The sequence below is a fragment of the Xiphias gladius genome, chromosome 13 (assembly GCF_016859285.1).
Source record: "Xiphias gladius isolate SHS-SW01 ecotype Sanya breed wild chromosome 13, ASM1685928v1, whole genome shotgun sequence".
NCBI classification, from domain to species: domain Eukaryota; kingdom Metazoa; phylum Chordata; class Actinopteri; order Istiophoriformes; family Xiphiidae; genus Xiphias; species Xiphias gladius.
This window is the reverse complement of record NC_053412.1, coordinates 1,167,838-1,185,246: the sequence shown is the minus strand read 5'-3', so window position 1 is coordinate 1,185,246 and position 17,409 is coordinate 1,167,838. Positions and strand designations below refer to the sequence as shown.

The following is a 17,409-nucleotide window of genomic DNA, read 5'->3' as shown; positions in this document are numbered from 1 at the left end:
GAATGCAGAAATGTCAGCGTCCGCCTGCCTGTTCTGCATTGCTTGGATGCTTGGTGGTGGCGTTTTCTTTGTGAAGACTCTTCGTTTAGCCTTGTGACCAGAGCCGTCTGTCTGTCTTTTCTGCTCGTCCCCCTCCAGACAAAAACTTTGAGGACGATGACTCGGTGGACGGCGGCCGCTCCTTGTCCTCGTCCAAAGGAGCCTCGCTGTCCGGGAGGAAGACGATGAGCATGGGTTCATTTCGACGACCCGCCTCCGCCTCCAGCACCAAGTCCGCAGGTCAGAACCAGCACCACAGTCTGACGTGTCAGTGACCTTGTGAATCTATTATTCACCGTTGCTGCGTTAAGTTTTGATCAATCACAGGAGCTTCATCAGGTACAAAACGAGCATCACATTATACACATATCTCACAGCAATGACGATAAACAAAGAACCCCGCCCCTGAAATATAACACAGTAAAATAAAACAAAACAAGTTAAAGAAGAGAAAAGTGACAAATGAAAGTGACAAAGAATTATTAGAGTAATTTTTTTCTTCTAATTTGTTTTAACATTTTTTTGCTTTTTTAAAACAGTCAATACTTTTATTTTTTTATGCCTATTTTACTCTATTGATCATTCCTTTCTCTTGAAAAATTACTATGACTTTATTTTCTATTCTTTTTTTATTTTTAATTTGTCTTTTTTCTTTCCTTTTTTCTTAATTTTCCTTTTCCTTTTATTGTATTTTTCTTACACAGTAGTGTTGTCCTGGTGATAGGATACATTATTTAAGAGTTGTAGGAGTTTTTAAACCTATTAGCAAGTATTTTTGTCTTGCTCTAAAATCTTGCGCTGGTCATGTCTGTAGGGAGGGACGGGTCCAGTGCTGGAGCCGTGGATGAAGAGGACTTCATCCAGGCCTTTGAGGATGTGCCCACAGTGCAAGTATGAAGTCTTGTTAATCCAACATTTTTAATATACACTTTCTAATATTGCTAAATAATGCTTCGCATCACCTAAGGTCTTCTGTAAAAAACTGCATAGTTTGAATACTGCCCATAATGCCCTGAGTGAATTCAGCCTGATTTTACTCTGCTTCACTTTCTTTGCCTCCGCTCATCCATCCTTTCTCCTCTCCATCTTCATACCTGTCCTGCCCTGCACCAGATCTACTCTAACAGGGAGGTGGATGAGGCCATGACGAAGATTCGAGACGTGCTGTCAGATGACAAGAGGGACTGGGAGCTCAGAGTGGCGGCTGTAAGACGTCATGGCCTCTCTGTCATTGTAGTTTGAAGTATCAGTTGGATGAAAATGTCTCTTGATGGCTGTTTCCTGTCTTTTCCGTGTTCCTCCAGCTGAAGAAGGTGCGTTCGCTGCTCCTGGCCGGCGCAGCAGAGTTCGATGGGTTTCTGCAGCAGATGCGGCTCATGGAGGCGGCGTTCAAGCTGTCTGCCAAGGACCTCCGCTCTCAGGTGGTGAGAGAGGCCTGCATCACTCTGGGGTAAGACACCCGCAGGTCACATAGCTGCTAGTTTGTGTGGCACAGTTTCCCTTCAAATCTGCTGCAACCCAATGAGAGAATAAATCTTTAGGGTACCATTTTTCACAGCCTTTTTTTTTTTTTTGCTTTACAGTGCTGTAAAACATTTTCTTGCCTTGCATGGAACTAGGATTTCTTACTCCTCCGAGATATTAATTAGATGTTTTATTGGTACTTGTTGTGTTGTTACTGGTGGCGGTGGTGGAGTTGGGGACCCAGTTAAACAATTTTATCCCGACAGACTGACTCAGACAAACTGAAAGCTAGAGTCAGAAAGAAGCTTATCTGTTTTTATATGTGTACCCAGTACAGAGAAGAGCCGTAATAGGAAGCTAATATTTCCCTCCTGCTCCATTGCTTGTTTTTGTTCTGCGCTGTTCATCGTTCTTAATTATTATTATGTAGTTGAACAAACCAGAGTGTCTGCTCTGCTCTCCTGTCATCAGCCACCTGTCGTTGGTGCTCGGCAGTCGGTTCGACCACGCGGCAGAGGCCGTCATGCCGACCCTCCTCAACCTGGTCCCCAACAGTGCCAAAGTCATTGCCACCTCCGGCGTGGCCGCCATCCGCCTCATCCTCAGAGTACGTGGCCGCTTTCCTTATGTGATTTCTGTGTTTAGAGGGATAATTTCCTATACTCCTCACTGTGTTTCCAGTGTAGTTATGATGATGATTATTGACACTGACACATCTAACCAAGTCAGAAGCTTCTGAATTCTTGAAGCCATGTGACCTCAGTTATGGGAAATAAAACCAGCTCCCTGTCCTGGGTTTACTGCACTCCCAGAACTGAATATGTTCACCAAGCGTCATGATAATGATGTTAGCCAGACATAATAGAAAGAAAGATTTTATAGACAGTGTGATTTGATCCTGCAAATCACATTTCATGTCAGAAAGAAAAGACTCAGTTGTTGTCTGACTGAGAAAATTTCATTTTACACAAAGAAGAAGCAAATTCTACATATTTACATACAGTGTGAACTTACCTCAGGCCTGTTAAGTCATAAAACGTCCTGTTCTTGGAATAAAGAGATTTGAAGTAGATTGACGGTCTTGTGTTTTGCAGCGCACACACTACCCGCGTCTCATTCCCATCATCACCAGCAACTGTACGTCCAAATCTGTTGCTGTCAGAAGGTGAGAGATTCAGATGTTTTATTTTATTTTATTTCATTTTTTTCATTTCATTTTTATGCATATTTTATATTGTTATATTTTATATTTTAATCTATATATTTATTTTTTAGTTTTATAGTTGTTTTTTTTTCCTTGTTTGGTATCATTCTGTTTTGTTGTGTCAGAGGTTTCAGGTGTTCAGGGTTCAGGTGGTTCAAATTGCAGATTCCTTCTACTTTGCTCTTCCTCTATTTTGCTCTTCTCCTTCACATTATAATAATAATAATAATAATAATAATAATTGTTATTATTGATATTATTATTGTGTCACGGTTATTCAAGGTGGCTCCACACGATTGGAAGGGAAAAGCTTGGAAATTCATATTTGGTCGAGATCACACTGTCATTTTCTGTTTTTCTGTCTCCTCCAGACGCTGCTATGAGTTCCTGGACCTGCTGCTGCAGGAGTGGCAGACGAGCTCTCTGGAGAGGTGAGGACTGATTATACCGTAGGTGATCTTATATGAGCCTGTCAAAGCTGACGCCAGCATTTTTGGATTGAAAATATTACATGTCGATATCCATCAATCAGTATTCAATTCAATTCAGTTCGATTAAAGTATATTTATATAGCGCCCGTTCATAAAAGAGGTTATCTCAGGGCACTTTTTATATAGAGCAGGTATTATTTCAATATTCATGTCAGGATCATACTTACAGAGCCAGTGGACCTGAAGATTTGTTTTCACAGAAAAAATAACTGTATACAAACTGTGGAATAAGCCAATATTTGAGCCATGAGAATAAAATGAAAATGGTGACAGTGTATTGTGAAAGGCGTAAAGCACTCCCTTCTGGGGAAATGTGACACCAGCTAGGTCAAGGTCTATCTCAGCAGTTTCCATGGTGATGCCAGGGGAATCTCTGTCTGGCTCCAAAAGGCTCATTGTGTTTCTGCCTGGCTGCTTCCTGCCACCGCCGCCGCCTAGGAGAAACCCGAGCTGACCCCCCCAATACCAGGGGAGCTCTCTGGTTCTCATCGATCAGTCAGTTGGTGTGTGTGAGAGCTACGGACTCTGATTATGATTATCACCTAACTACAAATAACAGTCAATCTTAGAATGAAAAGCAGCTTGTGAAAGACAGTGTTCATCATCAGCCAGTGAGAAGTCACTAATAAAGAATAAGGGATTTGAAAATTGGGTACAGAGGTACAAGTTTATATAAATGAAGGATTTTGGGAGCGACCCAAATCTGTCTGTGGCCCAGTTGAGTACCCATCACATGTCTAGTCAGATTTGTACTCCGTTTATTTTTCGATCAGATAGTCATTTTGTCAGTTTAAGGCTGTATTTAATTATTGTACGGCTGCCTCTGTTTATGACATGTTAATGCTTCTCCAAGTAAAGTATGGAAAAAAGTATGGTTTTGGTATTGGCACTGTGTCAGCACTAGACTCAAAAATTTGAGAATGATACCCAGCCCTGCTGAAATAATGTTTTCTTGAATTGATTTAAAATTGCAGACAGTAGGCTCAGATCAATCTCAGATTACTAAATTTTCCAAACAGCTGCCGTATATTAAAACTGTGGGATATGTTTCCCAAAACATTGGTCAGTGGAGCTGTAAAAGTGTTAGTTCACCTAATGGAGCCTCGACTGCAGAGAGGAGGCAGGTTTCTGACTCATACAGAAGTTCAAAGGTCAGTACATGTGGTGTGGAAGGCAGAGATGGGAAGGATTCTGGAGCTTTCACATCATTGGGCAACTGTTGTATAATTACAGAGCTGGTTGTGTGAGGTTCAAAAGATATCATTCAGTGACAGCATAGCGCTGTATTTTCTAAATTTGTATTTAATTATTTGCAACAACGAATCTTGTTTGACGGGATGCGTCCGTGCTTTTTTTTATTTTTTTATTCACCTTTTCGGTTATTTTTTTATTCACCTTTTCGGTTATCTCTAAGATTCAGATTTTCACAGGCATAATTAAAATATGGATCTTGATATGAATCGTTGTGAATGTGGCTTGAAGGAAAAAGCAGCTTTGAGATGGACTGTGGATATCAGCAGCTCCCGATGACCACTCTTGAAAAAAATGAGACCCAGGGTTTAGTCATGTCAGCAGAATGGGGGAAAAATGGGAGTTGGCTAATTAGTCTGACTAAGGATATTGTGTTACATACAAACAAACAGTGTATAACTCCTTTTTAATCAGTAGAATCAACTGTGTTAGGGTTAATATTGGATTTTTTTCAACACTTAGAACAGTTACCGTCAACAATTTGTTGACACTTATGTAGTTCTTTTTTTTTTTTTTTTTTTTGGCAAAATGGCAGCTTGTGAGAAATGGTTGAAATCTCTGATACAGATGAACTGTTGCAGGCAAATCTTTTTACCAGCTGGCAGCTTATAATTACAGTCTGTTTGATATAAGCTGAGCGCAGCACTCGGTCCTGCAAATTTTCCGGTGTGTTGAGTCTCTTTATTTCATACTGATGTGTTTTTTTTAGCAGTTCTTCATCTAAGCATCTACACATAGCAGAGTCATATCTACATTTTAGTTAAATCCAGTTTTTCCTCGTTTTTTTTGCTCTTGTAGACATGGAACAGTTTTAATGGAGACTATAAAGAAAGGGATCCACGATGCAGACGCCGAGGCTCGATCTGTGGCTAGAAAGTAAGTTGCACCCATGCATTTTACCACTGAAACGCTGCGTTAAATAGGGATGAACAATAAACCAAACTCATTACAGACACTATGAATCTTTTACTGATGTAAATTTAGTCATACCACAGTTTATTGAAGCTGCAGCTTGGGAGTAAAGAAACATAAACTGTGAAGAGATTACATTGAGTTTCACAGTGATGGTGGACCAATCATTGACAGAGAAGTAAACACAAGAAGAAAGGAGACAATGTACAAGAGAAGCAGAATATTTAGATATAAGATTAGCCGAAAACACAGATGTCCTGATGCTTGTATTTTGGCTTAACGTTTCAGGTGTTACTGGGGTTTCCACGGTCACTTCAGCCGAGAGGCGGAGCAGCTGTTCCAGGGCCTGGAGTCGTCATATCAGAAAGCCCTCCAGGCTCACCTGAGGAGCGGAGACAGTCTGATGTCGCTGCCTGCCTCCGACCGCTCCTCCTCCTCCTCTCAGGAGAGTCTCAAGTGAGAAACTTCATCCTCCTCTCTGTTCGATTGATTTATTGATTAACCGGGAAACAGATGAAGGGTTTAATTCAGAAGCACTACAGCTCATACAGTATTTGATCATGACATTCATCAGTCTTCAGTGGTACTGTTGTGGATCTGGATGAAAATCCTGCGTTAGCAAGTATCCACCTGCTAAAGTGACAGTAGCAGGTGGCTGCAGCAGGTTTCCACCTGCAGTTTCCACCAAATAGAACGTGCTCACCCACTCAAGATTCACAGTCTCTCTACATTTTTTTCAGCCTACAGTTTGGTGAGACTCTCCTGTAACGTGTAGAAATAATTTGACACCTTGAGCAGATTGATTGTGTCTTCTGCTCCAGTACCAGTTTTAGATCTATTTGTGGTGTCCTGGACTGTGATGGAAAAGAAATGACATACTCTTATTAAACTGTATCATTGGTGTATGTGAGGCTACACTTACAGCATGTCTGGTCAGTGGAGTAGAAACAATAATATCACAGTAATGCTGTTTGCACAGCAGCCTGCTCCTTTTTCTTTTCTGTCAGATCAGCTGAACAACCACTAAACCACTGAAGGAGCTCTGTTAAAAACTTCCTCCAATGATACGCCTGTGGTTTCTGGCTCCAAGCTCCTCCAAATTTAGACATAATATAACTGAATAGCAGCTGGTGATAAAATAAGGGTTTCCACTCTAGTTTTCTTTTTTTTTTTTTTGGACTTTATCTTATCTCTTTGTGTCAGTTGTAAATATATTCTCTGTCCAAGGTCGGCATTGATCTTTGTGCCATTTGCAGTGTGTCACACTAAAAAAGCACAGTATTGATCTTTCTGGTCACATTATTCTGCAGCTGCATGAGGGAGGCGAGCTTCTTGATGGATTGATTGTGTCGCAGTCAGTCACAAAACAGACATAACTCACACAGATAATAACAACATTTGAAAAATTAGATAACAAAATGTTGTATTATATGTTCATTTACATTTGTAGAGAATATTGGAAGTAGATTTGTTTCTCTCTTAATTTTTTAATGGTGGAAATTTCAAAATGCAGTGACACACATTATTTGTAGTTCATACACCACCGGTTCTTAATTATCTGTTATTCATTTGCTCCTGTTTTATTTCTAAACCTTTTGTCTCCACAGTCGTCCCCTGTCTGTAAAAAGCACCGTTGGAAGCAGCACAACCAGATGTGAGGGCACTTTGTTTGACTCTCATACTCATTTACAACATGTAGCATTTGTGTAAATATTCTCCTCGACATGTTTTCTTTGGATTTACATGGGCCTCAAAATACTAAGTTTATCGATGGACTTCTTCCAGCCAAACCTGCCCACTCCTCCAGGACTCCTGCAGCGGCTTCCTCTCCAGGCTCCCTCCAGCGTTCTCGCAGTGATGTGGACGTCAACGCAGCAGCCACCGCCACGGCCCGCACCAGGATGCCTGCCGTGCCCGCCGCCGTAGCGTCGTCGGCTTCCCCCTTCAGCTCGGCTTCGGCCCTTCCGCCTGGATCCTACGCTTCACTGGGTAAGGCAGACCGCATCATATCAGCAGCTGGTCACATCTGCTGATACTACATTTCCCTCTTGATTCTAGCTGCGAACAGGATCAGTGGCTGTAAGAGCTCCACTAATAGTAAGAGTCTGTTAGTATGTGGAGCGTTAGCAGGCAGATTTAGCTTAAAGGTCAAAGTAATCATAAAACATAGATGGAAACAAGGTTTGAAACTGGTTTGTTTCTACACAATAATTCATGTTTCCTTCCCATAGAAACTATCTGGTCAGTGATAATATTATGAACAAAATGATGGATGTGCACGAAACCATGCAGATAATTGGGTTTCTTCGTTCACAGAGGCCTTTAAAACCTTTTTGTTGTTTTATATCAATGTACCTGAACTGTGTTTTTTCAAGCTGTACACTTTTAGGTTCCTTGAAGAAAAAAAAAAGTACAGATTTGTAGATATTGTTCTCTACAGAATTTCGTTTCTAAATGAAGAATTTTCATTTTGAAAACTAATTCAAAAACCCCCCAAAACTTCATGGATTGATTTATCCACTCATTGAACCTCTAATTGTTTAAGTGCAATTTCTCCAAAAGAACCCCCCCCCCTTTGTCTGTTTTGTGCTAAAAAGCTACTGATCTGTCACAAGATCAAACCAATGTATGTAATTGCGTTTAAAAATCTAAAAAGTTTTAAAAAAAAGTTTTAGATGCAGAGTAATTGGGTATCTTGAAATAATTCCATGCTGAGCAGATGGCAGATCTTATGACTGGATTCAGCAGTTAACAGTAAAGTTGCCTTAAAATTTACGTCTTTTATATTATGCAATTTACATGTTGGACACATAATGCAATCACTCAGTTATTTATGCCTTTTCTGCGGCGCGGTAGAAGCGCGTCTTTGTTCAAATACAGACTATTTTGGTAGATGCTGTTTAGTGATTTCCGTCAAGCAATAAAACACTCTTGAGACATGTTGATCTGATCAGATGACAGACTCACGCCCTAAATCAAATTTGCAGTGTTCCCCCACCCGCTCACCTCTTCGTCAAACATATCTGAAGCTTAATCTCTTGACCCCTGACCCTTAACCCTTGTTGTGTCTCTCCCGGGCGTGCCCACCTGTCAGACGGCTCGTGGTCCGTTAATGCGGATGGTAAGCTGTGTGTCTATGTGGACAGGGGAATGATGGTCCTCCATGCCTCCTTGGTGTGTGTGTGCCCCCCCCCCCATCCGCACTGTAATGATGGTCATCTGTGATGGATATGTCAGTGCATGGACTGTCTACGCATGGTGTACTGTTACTTCCCTCCTACACTTTGCAGCCTGTCAGTCTCTGTGGTTAAAAAAACGTAGTTTTATTCATTTCGTCAAGTCAGCAGCAGCTGGAGAAAGCTGGGTCGTTTGGGACGAGCTCCTGTAAGTTAACATTTCATAGATAGAGAAGAAACACAGAAGTCTCCTGTATTATTTAACCATGCTGTAGCTTTATGTCATGTCTGTGGTATATTTGGAGTTCTATTTATTCAAATGTACATTAGGAGTCAGTACTTTCTCTCCTCCAAGAGTAACTCAACGCTAACTCAGTTTTTGAGGTAGTAAATCATACATACAGTCTGTCACTTTATTGTACTGTCGGTTGATTGTGGTCCAAGTCTGTAGTCTTAACTGTTGTGGTAAACAGGGCGGTTGCCTTCTCCAGGATAAATGGTGTAATGCTGCGCCACTGACCAAAAAAAAGCTTTGAAACATTTGTGATGTTGACTGGTACTTCATGCCCCCGGAGTCCAAGACAACATGTCGGACTCGGAGCCACCATTGTGTCCGTCAGCGGGAGACTTGGGGGACTGAAGTCTGTGTTACAGCTGTCTACCCACTACGACCTGAGACTTGACATGTAGATTAGTAACGAGGCTGAACTCGTCAACAACTCACCTTTATATTGTCATTGTTCCTTAGTATTGATCTAAGCACACATTATAAACTATTGTCCTGTTAAACTGAAAGGAGGCTTGACGTAATTGATGATGTGTATGTAGTGTTGAAGCTGTTGGACATTGGTGCATGTGGCTGACCTGGTATCTCTCTTTGAGTCTGTATACGTTTGAATCTTGCGGCTGAGACATAAATTGTCACATCAAGAGACAAATGTCTTCCAGCAAGTTGTTTTCAGTGACCAATAAATGTTTGCAATGTAATATGCACCGAAACTAAATAAATAATCAACCAAAAAAAACGTAATGCGACCATCTGAATCAAGACAGTTGTCACCCTCTGTGAGTATGGAAAAAGCTATAGTCAGGATTTCACCTTTGATTTATTTTAGGCTTGACAGCACATAGTCTGTTTCAGAAGCGACTCGAGACATGACTGTGGTTGTTTTGTCTTTATATATCGGTGATGGGTGTTATTCCTCTGTCTTTCATCTCTGTCTGTTCCCTGTTTCATATCTTCAGTCACATTTCCCTCCTTTTGGTCTCAGTCTCACTCTGTTTCTGCATGACAGAAGTGTAGAGTGTGTCGACTTCAAAGCAGCAGCAGTCTTCGTTGTCAGTGTTTTTGAACACCGACGTCATTACTCCTCCTCACTCTCTTTTCGTCTTTTTCTCTCCTTGTTTCTTGCGCTCTCCCTCTTCAGGTCGAGTACGAACCCGGAAGACGAGTTCAGGAAACGGTCCGTCTGTGTCAGACAGCCGTGGACGGAGCCGAGGGAAGGTCGTCTCACAGTCTCAGCGTGAGTAGATTCCGCTCCTATTGTCTTTTGTGGCGGATGTGGTCGTTTTAATCCTCTTTTTTTAATTCTGTTTTCCATTCTTACTGCCGTTAAAACATTCCCAATACGACTATAAAAATCTCCACTGAAACATTTCCTACATTTTTCTACGTTGCAGCCGGCAGTCGGTCCGGTTCTCCAGGCCGACTGCTGAGCTCCACCTACGGCAGAATCCCGAGACCGACGATGGGCACTGGCGCCGGCGCCGCCGGCAGCACCTCCACCAGTCTGGCCGACAAGAGCCAACCTCGAGGTCACCGCAGCCAGGGCTGCAGCCGAGAAACCAGCCCCACCAGATCAGGCATGGGTAAGGAGGGTGTTCAACCACAGTCGTAGAAAAAGAAACACAAATGAATCTCATAACAACAACAACAATTATTTGGAAATGGCTGGGTATTTAGAAGAATTTTTTTCTTTTGGGGTGCTCACATCAGCCGAAGTTATTGTAGTAGAAACTTGAACCAATCTCAGTGTCTTAAAACTTTGATTCTGGTTGAAGTTGAAGCACTTGAAGGAAGTGAAGTTGCAGATTAAGAAGTTCAGGAGGCAGCTGAAACACCGTTACTGACAGTTAGATGGCCGGTAAGAAGTGTCAGTTGAAGGGTTAAAAGGAGCTGAGGTAAACTTACTGGAAAAAAGTTTAACTTGATTCACAGTTATATTTTACGTAGTATGAAATTTGATGCTTGTAACAAAAACTTGCTAAAGTTTCTGACAGCCGATACTAATGTTCAATATCTCCAGGTTTTACTCTTTTATTACAAAATATAACATATTTTGCATTTCAAGTAATTTTTGTCCAGGTGAACGACCCCCTAAAACAATATTTAAACCTGACATTGTAGATTAAAAACCAGAATAATTACATTTTGTCAGAGTTATTTTACCATGTATTCAGTAATAGATGAGAACTATCGTTTGTTTTTAAAACTAACTGTTGATTCAGAAATTAAAGAAAATCAATCGAACAAATCATCTTTGCGGATTTAACTTTTTTTTTTTTTTTTTTTTTTTTTAATAATAATCTTGATCTACAGGTTTATAAAGACTTATTGACACCTCTATAAAAAACTGACCAAAATCCCCCAAATGTAGTCATGGAACTGAGGTGTAAGAATCATGTGAGATTTTAAAAATGGAAACTTCATACAGACAGTTGCATTGCCGTAAATCACATCTGATGAAGACCCGGTAAATGTGAAGAGGGGGTGACTGGTTAAAGGGGAACCATTGGGTCAGACTCTTCCTTAGATGTGAGTTGAAAGTTTCGATTGTTGTTTCTTCCTTAGCGCGACTTGTACAGACTTGCATGCTCACCCCACATGACAACAACACTCCTGGTTCCTGTTCCTGTTCCTTTTCCTCATACTAATATTGTACCTGCTGCCTCCCTGAGTCTTACTCTCCCTTCTCTCCTGCCTGACTAACCAAGACTGCAGAGCTTCAGGTGTGTCAGTGTCTGGCTGGATGTCCTGCAGGCTAAATTCTCCCCCCTGCGCTGCTGTCTGTCTGTCTGTCCCTCTGTCTGTCTCTCTGCCTCACCTCTCTAGTCCGGAGTCGAATCCCTCGACCGAGCATGAGTCAGGGCTGCAGCCGCGAAACCAGTCGCGAGAGCAGCCGCGACACCAGCCCCGCCAGGGGTTTCTCCCCCCTGGGTGAGTATGGCACTGAAGACCTCCACCAAATCCTCCTCCTCCTTAGGGGACCGGTAAACAATTTCTGGAAAATTAGACAATCTTGTAGACGGTAAATTTAATTTAAGGTCCTGTAAAGTTTGGAAAGTACACAGAATGGCTCAAAATACAAAACTGAGAAGACTTCTAGTGAAGGGCAGTGCCAGCTTTCTTTTGACGTCAGCACACATCACACTGATGTGAAACCTTTACGAGCCAACCAACCCTCACTTCTCCTCTTAGCCTGCACGTCTTGTCTGCCTGTATCCCTATCCCTCCTGCCTATTTCTCTGCATGCTCTGTATTTAAATGTCCAGATTCTTGTCTGTTCTGCTAATCGTTATAATTAAGTGCAAAGACATAAAGACTGTTCTCTACAGCAAATATAGAAAGAGTCTTTTGTTGTCTTTTAAATCAAACGTGTTATAATGACTCAATGCAGTCTGACGTTTCTTCTACTTTTTAATTACAGATCAGGATTAAAGTAATCAGTCAGCTGTTGGTTCATTGGGTTGTATTACTGTATCATGATAACAACAGTAGTGTTTTGTCCCGGTCTCCTCTAACTTTACGTCCTCCTGCAGCGACTCGCCGTCACTCCCGTTCAACCAGCGCCCTGTCCTCTGCAGAGTGCTACTCAGGTGACCAGTGGTGTCTTCACAGGGAGCAGGTTAACTCAGCCAGCCAGATAGTATAAAAAAAAAAAAAAAAATCCCTCTGTTTCATAAACATTTATTCCATATGATTCATGTCCAGTTATCTGGCTAACTGAGTTTCCCTGCTTTGTGCAGCCTCTCCCTGCATGGCCGAAGTCGACCTCTTGGCTCAGTCTCTAGTGGACAGAGAGTGGGAAATAATCACCAGCCAGATGTTTTTCAATTTTGTCCGTTGCTCTTGAGGTTATCTGAGCTACTGAAGTGATGGGGTTTTTTTTGTTGGTTTTTTTACCTGCCAGAGCAGCTGCTAAATCAGACAGAACTTGTTGTTGGTAGTTTCCCACTTTGGTTCATTTAAAGCAATACATTTCATTCACCTGCAGGGGGCAATGCTAAACATATTTTTATTATTATGTTGCTATGATGGTTTTATACTAAATATTTGTAGAAAACAGATGATCGGTTCAGTGGTTGTAAATTGTGAGAACAAAATATTTGCATCTACCTACGTTTGTCCATACAGTATTTATTGTGCAGCTTTATGATTGTCATTTTTGTTTGACATGATGTTAGACTTGTGTATCTTGTGGCATTCTGATTAAGCAATGCTTTTTCACCTGACCTCTTTTTTTGTACTATTCATGGTGTGTTTTGCATTGAATATTTAATTTTGTTGATTTAACAATTTGCCGGCTGACATTCTCATCACCCAACATTTTATTGCTATTTTGGTTATAAACAACACTCTGCTAGTTGCTTTGGGTTGGGTGTTATTTAACAGAGTTATGTTCCTCCACGCCATCGTCTTTGTCAGTGCTGACGGGGCTCTGAGAAATTCTTTCCATGTCTAAATTACTCATTTATATTTGTCAATCCAAAATCATCTGACTCAATTTGAATTATTTTTTTTAAAATAATACTATAAATGGTTAATAATAGCATTTACATTTGTTTTTTCAGTAAAGTCCAACCTAAATAATGAAGTTAGAAATTCGATCTCACTCAAGCTTAGCCCATTAAAATCCACAAGAAACAGGACCAAGACTCTCTTCACTCCGAGTAAAATCTCACTTTATTAATGTGTTTTAGTTCATTCATCTCTGTGCAAAAGTGAAGAAGGCATTGGTCCTCTTTATTATGTTTTTATTCCATTCTAAGTGCCTGTTACCATTTTGCACCTTCACATCTGCTCTGTTGAATTTTGTCCCATATTTGCTCAGGAATGACTCTGCTCTTGACCTGCTCATGTGTGTTTGACCTTTTCCTTTTCAGACCGGCTGTCCCATCAGGCTCGGATCTCGGCCTCCGTCAACGCCATGAGAATCCTCAACACCGGCACTGAGGTTGAGGCTGCTGTGGCAGATGCTCTGGTGAGAATTGATTAAAAAAAAGAAAGAACAAAGGTGGATTTGTTGATCTTGTCAGAGCTTGTACCATCCTGCAGTAACTTCCTCTGTGCTCTTTCCTCCTGGACTTTGTAAATTTCAGCTCTTAGGAGACTCGAGGAATAAGGTACAAATAAATCTGCCTCAAGAGTTCATCCATTCTCTCAATGCATGCAGAGCATGAGCTTCAAACACTGACATTTTTAAAAGTGGAGATGACACATACAATGATCCGGTTGGGATTCCTTGCTTTGCTCGAATAAAACTCTAACAAAAGACGCTGGCTGTGGCAGAATTCCAACCATTGATTTTCCGCTCGTTTTTTTCTAACACCATCCTATGAGACTACAGCTGTGCACGGCGTCCCTGTGTCACAGCTGTGTATGACAAAAGTCTGGTGCGCTGGCTGTCGTTGGTTTGGTGAAAGTTGTGTCATCGAGGCGACGCGCTGAGGTGAAGTGAAACGTGAACAATGTCCAGCGCTTCCAGCCAGCATCATATGTATATCATCCATCTCACATCACAGCGTCAGAAACCTGCATGACTCTGTAGCTGCATGGTAGATGTTCTCAAGGCAGTAGTTTCTAGATTCGGCTTCTGAAGGCATGACTGCTGTTGTTACAGAAAACATGCTGATCTTACTTTCCAGTCTTGTCTGTGAACCCCACTATCCTCTCTCCCTTGACTCAGCGGAGGCCGGTGAGGCGGCGTTTTGAGTCGCCGGGCATGTACTCGGACGACGACGCCAACAGCGACGCCTCCAGCGCCTGCTCGGAGCGCTCGTACAGTTCGCGCAACGGCGGCATGGCGCCGCACTACCTGCGTCAGACGGAGGACGTGGCGGAGGTGCTGAACCACTGCGCCAGCGCCAACTGGTCTGAGAGGAAGGAGGGACTGCTGGGACTGCAGAACCTGCTCAAGAGCCAGAGGATGCTCAGGTGGGCGTAGCGCGGTCTGTGTGTGACAGTACTAGGGCTAGTTGCATTAAAGAAGCAGACAACTAACACCTGCCTGATCTGCAACAACTTCGCACTTTGGCAAATCAAAGTGGCAAAAAGATGAAACAGTGTCAGTTTTGGTAAAATATGCTGTGTTTGCTCAGCATTTCTTAAACTTTCAATGTAAGAAAACAAAAAGACAAAACAAAACTCCTGCATTTCATTTTTCTTTTGATAAAGAAAGAGAATAAATAAGCCATAGAATGTCTTAAATTGCTTAACACACCTGAAATGTGTGTCCTATTGTATCTCTGATGTTAAAAGTAGTAGTAGTCAAAAAGTAGCCGATGGGATGTCTTTAGTTTACTAATGTCAGAAAGTGGTACAGAAATATATTCGGCGTGTGGTTGTTAACTTTTTAAAATTCGTTTTTTTATCCTTAAAAAGTAAGTACAAGTCAGTTTTTGGTTTTGGAAGGTGTGAAGGTGTGAATATATCTGAAAATGTATGGATATTTAAGAAGGTGAGTACAGAATTAACATATATGTACAAACATATATGTTTTAATGTTTTATTTAATACCTTGTAACAATGACACAGCTTTATTTGGCTATTAAATATTTTAGTCTACACTTTGTGAGCAGCTGTACACCCTGTGATCCACTGTTTAATCTAGATGAAGAAGAGTGGGGCTCAAGCAAAGACAGAAAAGTCTTACATGTATTCGCTTCAGCGTTCTTCTTCTAGAAATCTTCTTAGACTTATCTGTGTGTCGAGGTCTTCAGCCAGTGACCAAACTTCAAAGCAAATTCAGTGAATTATCTCTTTCGGGGCCTCAGTTGGCCAATTAGCCGTATACCAAGTCACGGGTCCTATGGTTTTAAAGTCCTCAAAGGGTAAAGTCGGGAGCATTAGTGATGGAAGTCGGGAGCTGGTGATTTGTACAGCTGACTTGAATAACTTGGTAAATGGCATTAAATGACAGATATGGTGCTTGTTTCTCTCCGACAGTCGTGTGGAGCTGAAGAGGCTTTGTGAGATCTTCACCAGGATGTTTGCAGACCCTCACAGCAAGGTGAGATCCGGCTGAGCTTCTGTAAGACACTGCACGTTTCACACAGCCTGTACGAAGTGCGAACTAACATCAGGCAGCAGCCAAATTATGGCAAACATCAAGGTGAAACACAGCCTGCGATGCTGCCCGCAGTTCCACGCCAGGAAGCAGCTGAAAACATCATTTCTGTGGAGAGACCTGGGAGGGAAACTTCTACAGAGATTAATAGTCATCACGATAATCTCATCATTAATATTAAGCCTCCTTGGCTGATAGAGGAGTGACAGCAGGTGGTAGATTTGTTGGATTTACTGCAGCCGGTGGTCAGAGTAAATTTCCTGCTCGGATTGTTTGACTGATTTCACTGCTCACGTGTCAGAACTAACTGCAGGACAAACTAACAGTGTGTGTTTTTTTGTTGCATGCCTCCTCGCTGCTGCGGACTCTAACAAACACCAGAGAGTAAGTGTTTACTCACCTTCTGATCCAACCAGCTGCTCACTTTACAACAGTTTGCTGTCCTGTCTCTCTTAAACGGCACTGTGTGTTAACATGTCTGAAACAGACACTGGTACACAAACAACGTGAAGAACATGTCTTTGTTCTTTCTCTGTCTTGTTTTCTTTCCTCTCTGTCCTTCCTTTCTCTTTCATTTCTCCTTCCTTCTGCCTTTTGCTTCCTCTGTCCTTTTCCTGCTCTACCTGTCTGACATCTTTCCTCCCTTCTCCTACCCATCATCCCTCTCTCTGTATCAGGTCTTCAGCATGTTCCTGGAGACTCTGGTGGACTTCATCATGCTGCACAGGGATGACCTGCAGGACTGGCTCTTCATCCTCCTCACCCAGCTGCTGAAGAAGATGGGGGCTGACCTCCTGGGCTCCGTCCAGGCCAAAGTCCAGAAGGCCCTGGACGTCACCAGGTTAGCAGCAGCGATAAGATCTTTCACTGATATATTAAAATGATTTAAAAAACTATCTCTGTGTCAGTGTTCTGCCTGTACTGAGGCTTGATCCAGCATTTATTCTTCCTACGTGAAACATCTGTACAGTTCACACTTCAAGTCCAGTAAAACCAAGTCATTTTCATTAAGTTATACCACACTTGACAATTGCAATTTTTGCATTTTGGCAAAAATTTCATCTGTTATTTTTTTTTTTTTTTTCAAATAAAAAAATATCATTCACAGATCTGACCCTACAAAGAATGACCTCTGAATCACAGTTACACTTTAAAAATGAAAAGAAGGTTTTCATCTGGACTAATATAGATTTATTGGCACTGATACTTTCAAACAAGAGGAACAATGGTATTTCCTGAATTTACAAGCGCTGCGTCTCTTTATTTTTGCCCATCTTCTTGTAGAGAGTCATTCCCGTATGAGCAGCAGTTCAACATCCTGATGCGTTTCATTGTGGATCAGACGCAGACGCCCAACCTTAAGGTGAAGGTGGCCATCCTGCGCTACATCGAGGCTCTGGCCCGCCAGATGGACCCGGCTGACTTTGTCAACTCCAGCGAGACGCGCCTAGCAGTCTCACGCATCATCACCTGGACCACCGAGCCCAAGAGCTCCGACGTGCGTAAGGTAGGACGTCGGGACGGCG

At 42.0% G+C, this 17,409-nt stretch overlaps 1 protein-coding gene across 2 annotated transcripts in view; it reads left to right on the top strand.

Moving 5' to 3' along the window:
* LOC120797991 (CLIP-associating protein 1-B-like) overlaps positions 1 to 17,409 on the top strand; it is a 54,925-nt gene that overhangs the window by 25,297 nt on the left and 12,219 nt on the right. The window contains exons 9-29 of one of the 2 annotated variants that reach the window (XM_040141865.1): positions 139 to 279; positions 854 to 930; positions 1,153 to 1,245; positions 1,344 to 1,489; positions 1,975 to 2,110; positions 2,598 to 2,668; positions 3,079 to 3,138; positions 5,248 to 5,325; positions 5,650 to 5,817; positions 6,969 to 7,015; positions 7,147 to 7,350; positions 9,965 to 10,060; positions 10,218 to 10,406; positions 11,650 to 11,754; positions 13,701 to 13,798; positions 13,917 to 13,940; positions 14,504 to 14,751; positions 15,763 to 15,826; positions 16,265 to 16,267; positions 16,561 to 16,724; positions 17,168 to 17,390. In XM_040141865.1, coding sequence (XP_039997799.1) covers positions 139 to 279; positions 854 to 930; positions 1,153 to 1,245; positions 1,344 to 1,489; positions 1,975 to 2,110; positions 2,598 to 2,668; positions 3,079 to 3,138; positions 5,248 to 5,325; positions 5,650 to 5,817; positions 6,969 to 7,015; positions 7,147 to 7,350; positions 9,965 to 10,060; positions 10,218 to 10,406; positions 11,650 to 11,754; positions 13,701 to 13,798; positions 13,917 to 13,940; positions 14,504 to 14,751; positions 15,763 to 15,826; positions 16,265 to 16,267; positions 16,561 to 16,724; positions 17,168 to 17,390 — 2,435 coding nt within the window. The remainder of the gene's footprint in view (positions 1 to 138; positions 280 to 853; positions 931 to 1,152; positions 1,246 to 1,343; positions 1,490 to 1,974; positions 2,111 to 2,597; positions 2,669 to 3,078; positions 3,139 to 5,247; positions 5,326 to 5,649; positions 5,818 to 6,968; positions 7,016 to 7,146; positions 7,351 to 9,964; positions 10,061 to 10,217; positions 10,407 to 11,649; positions 11,755 to 13,700; positions 13,799 to 13,916; positions 13,941 to 14,503; positions 14,752 to 15,762; positions 15,827 to 16,264; positions 16,268 to 16,560; positions 16,725 to 17,167; positions 17,391 to 17,409) is intronic. The other variant, XM_040141866.1, reaches the window with a different exon arrangement.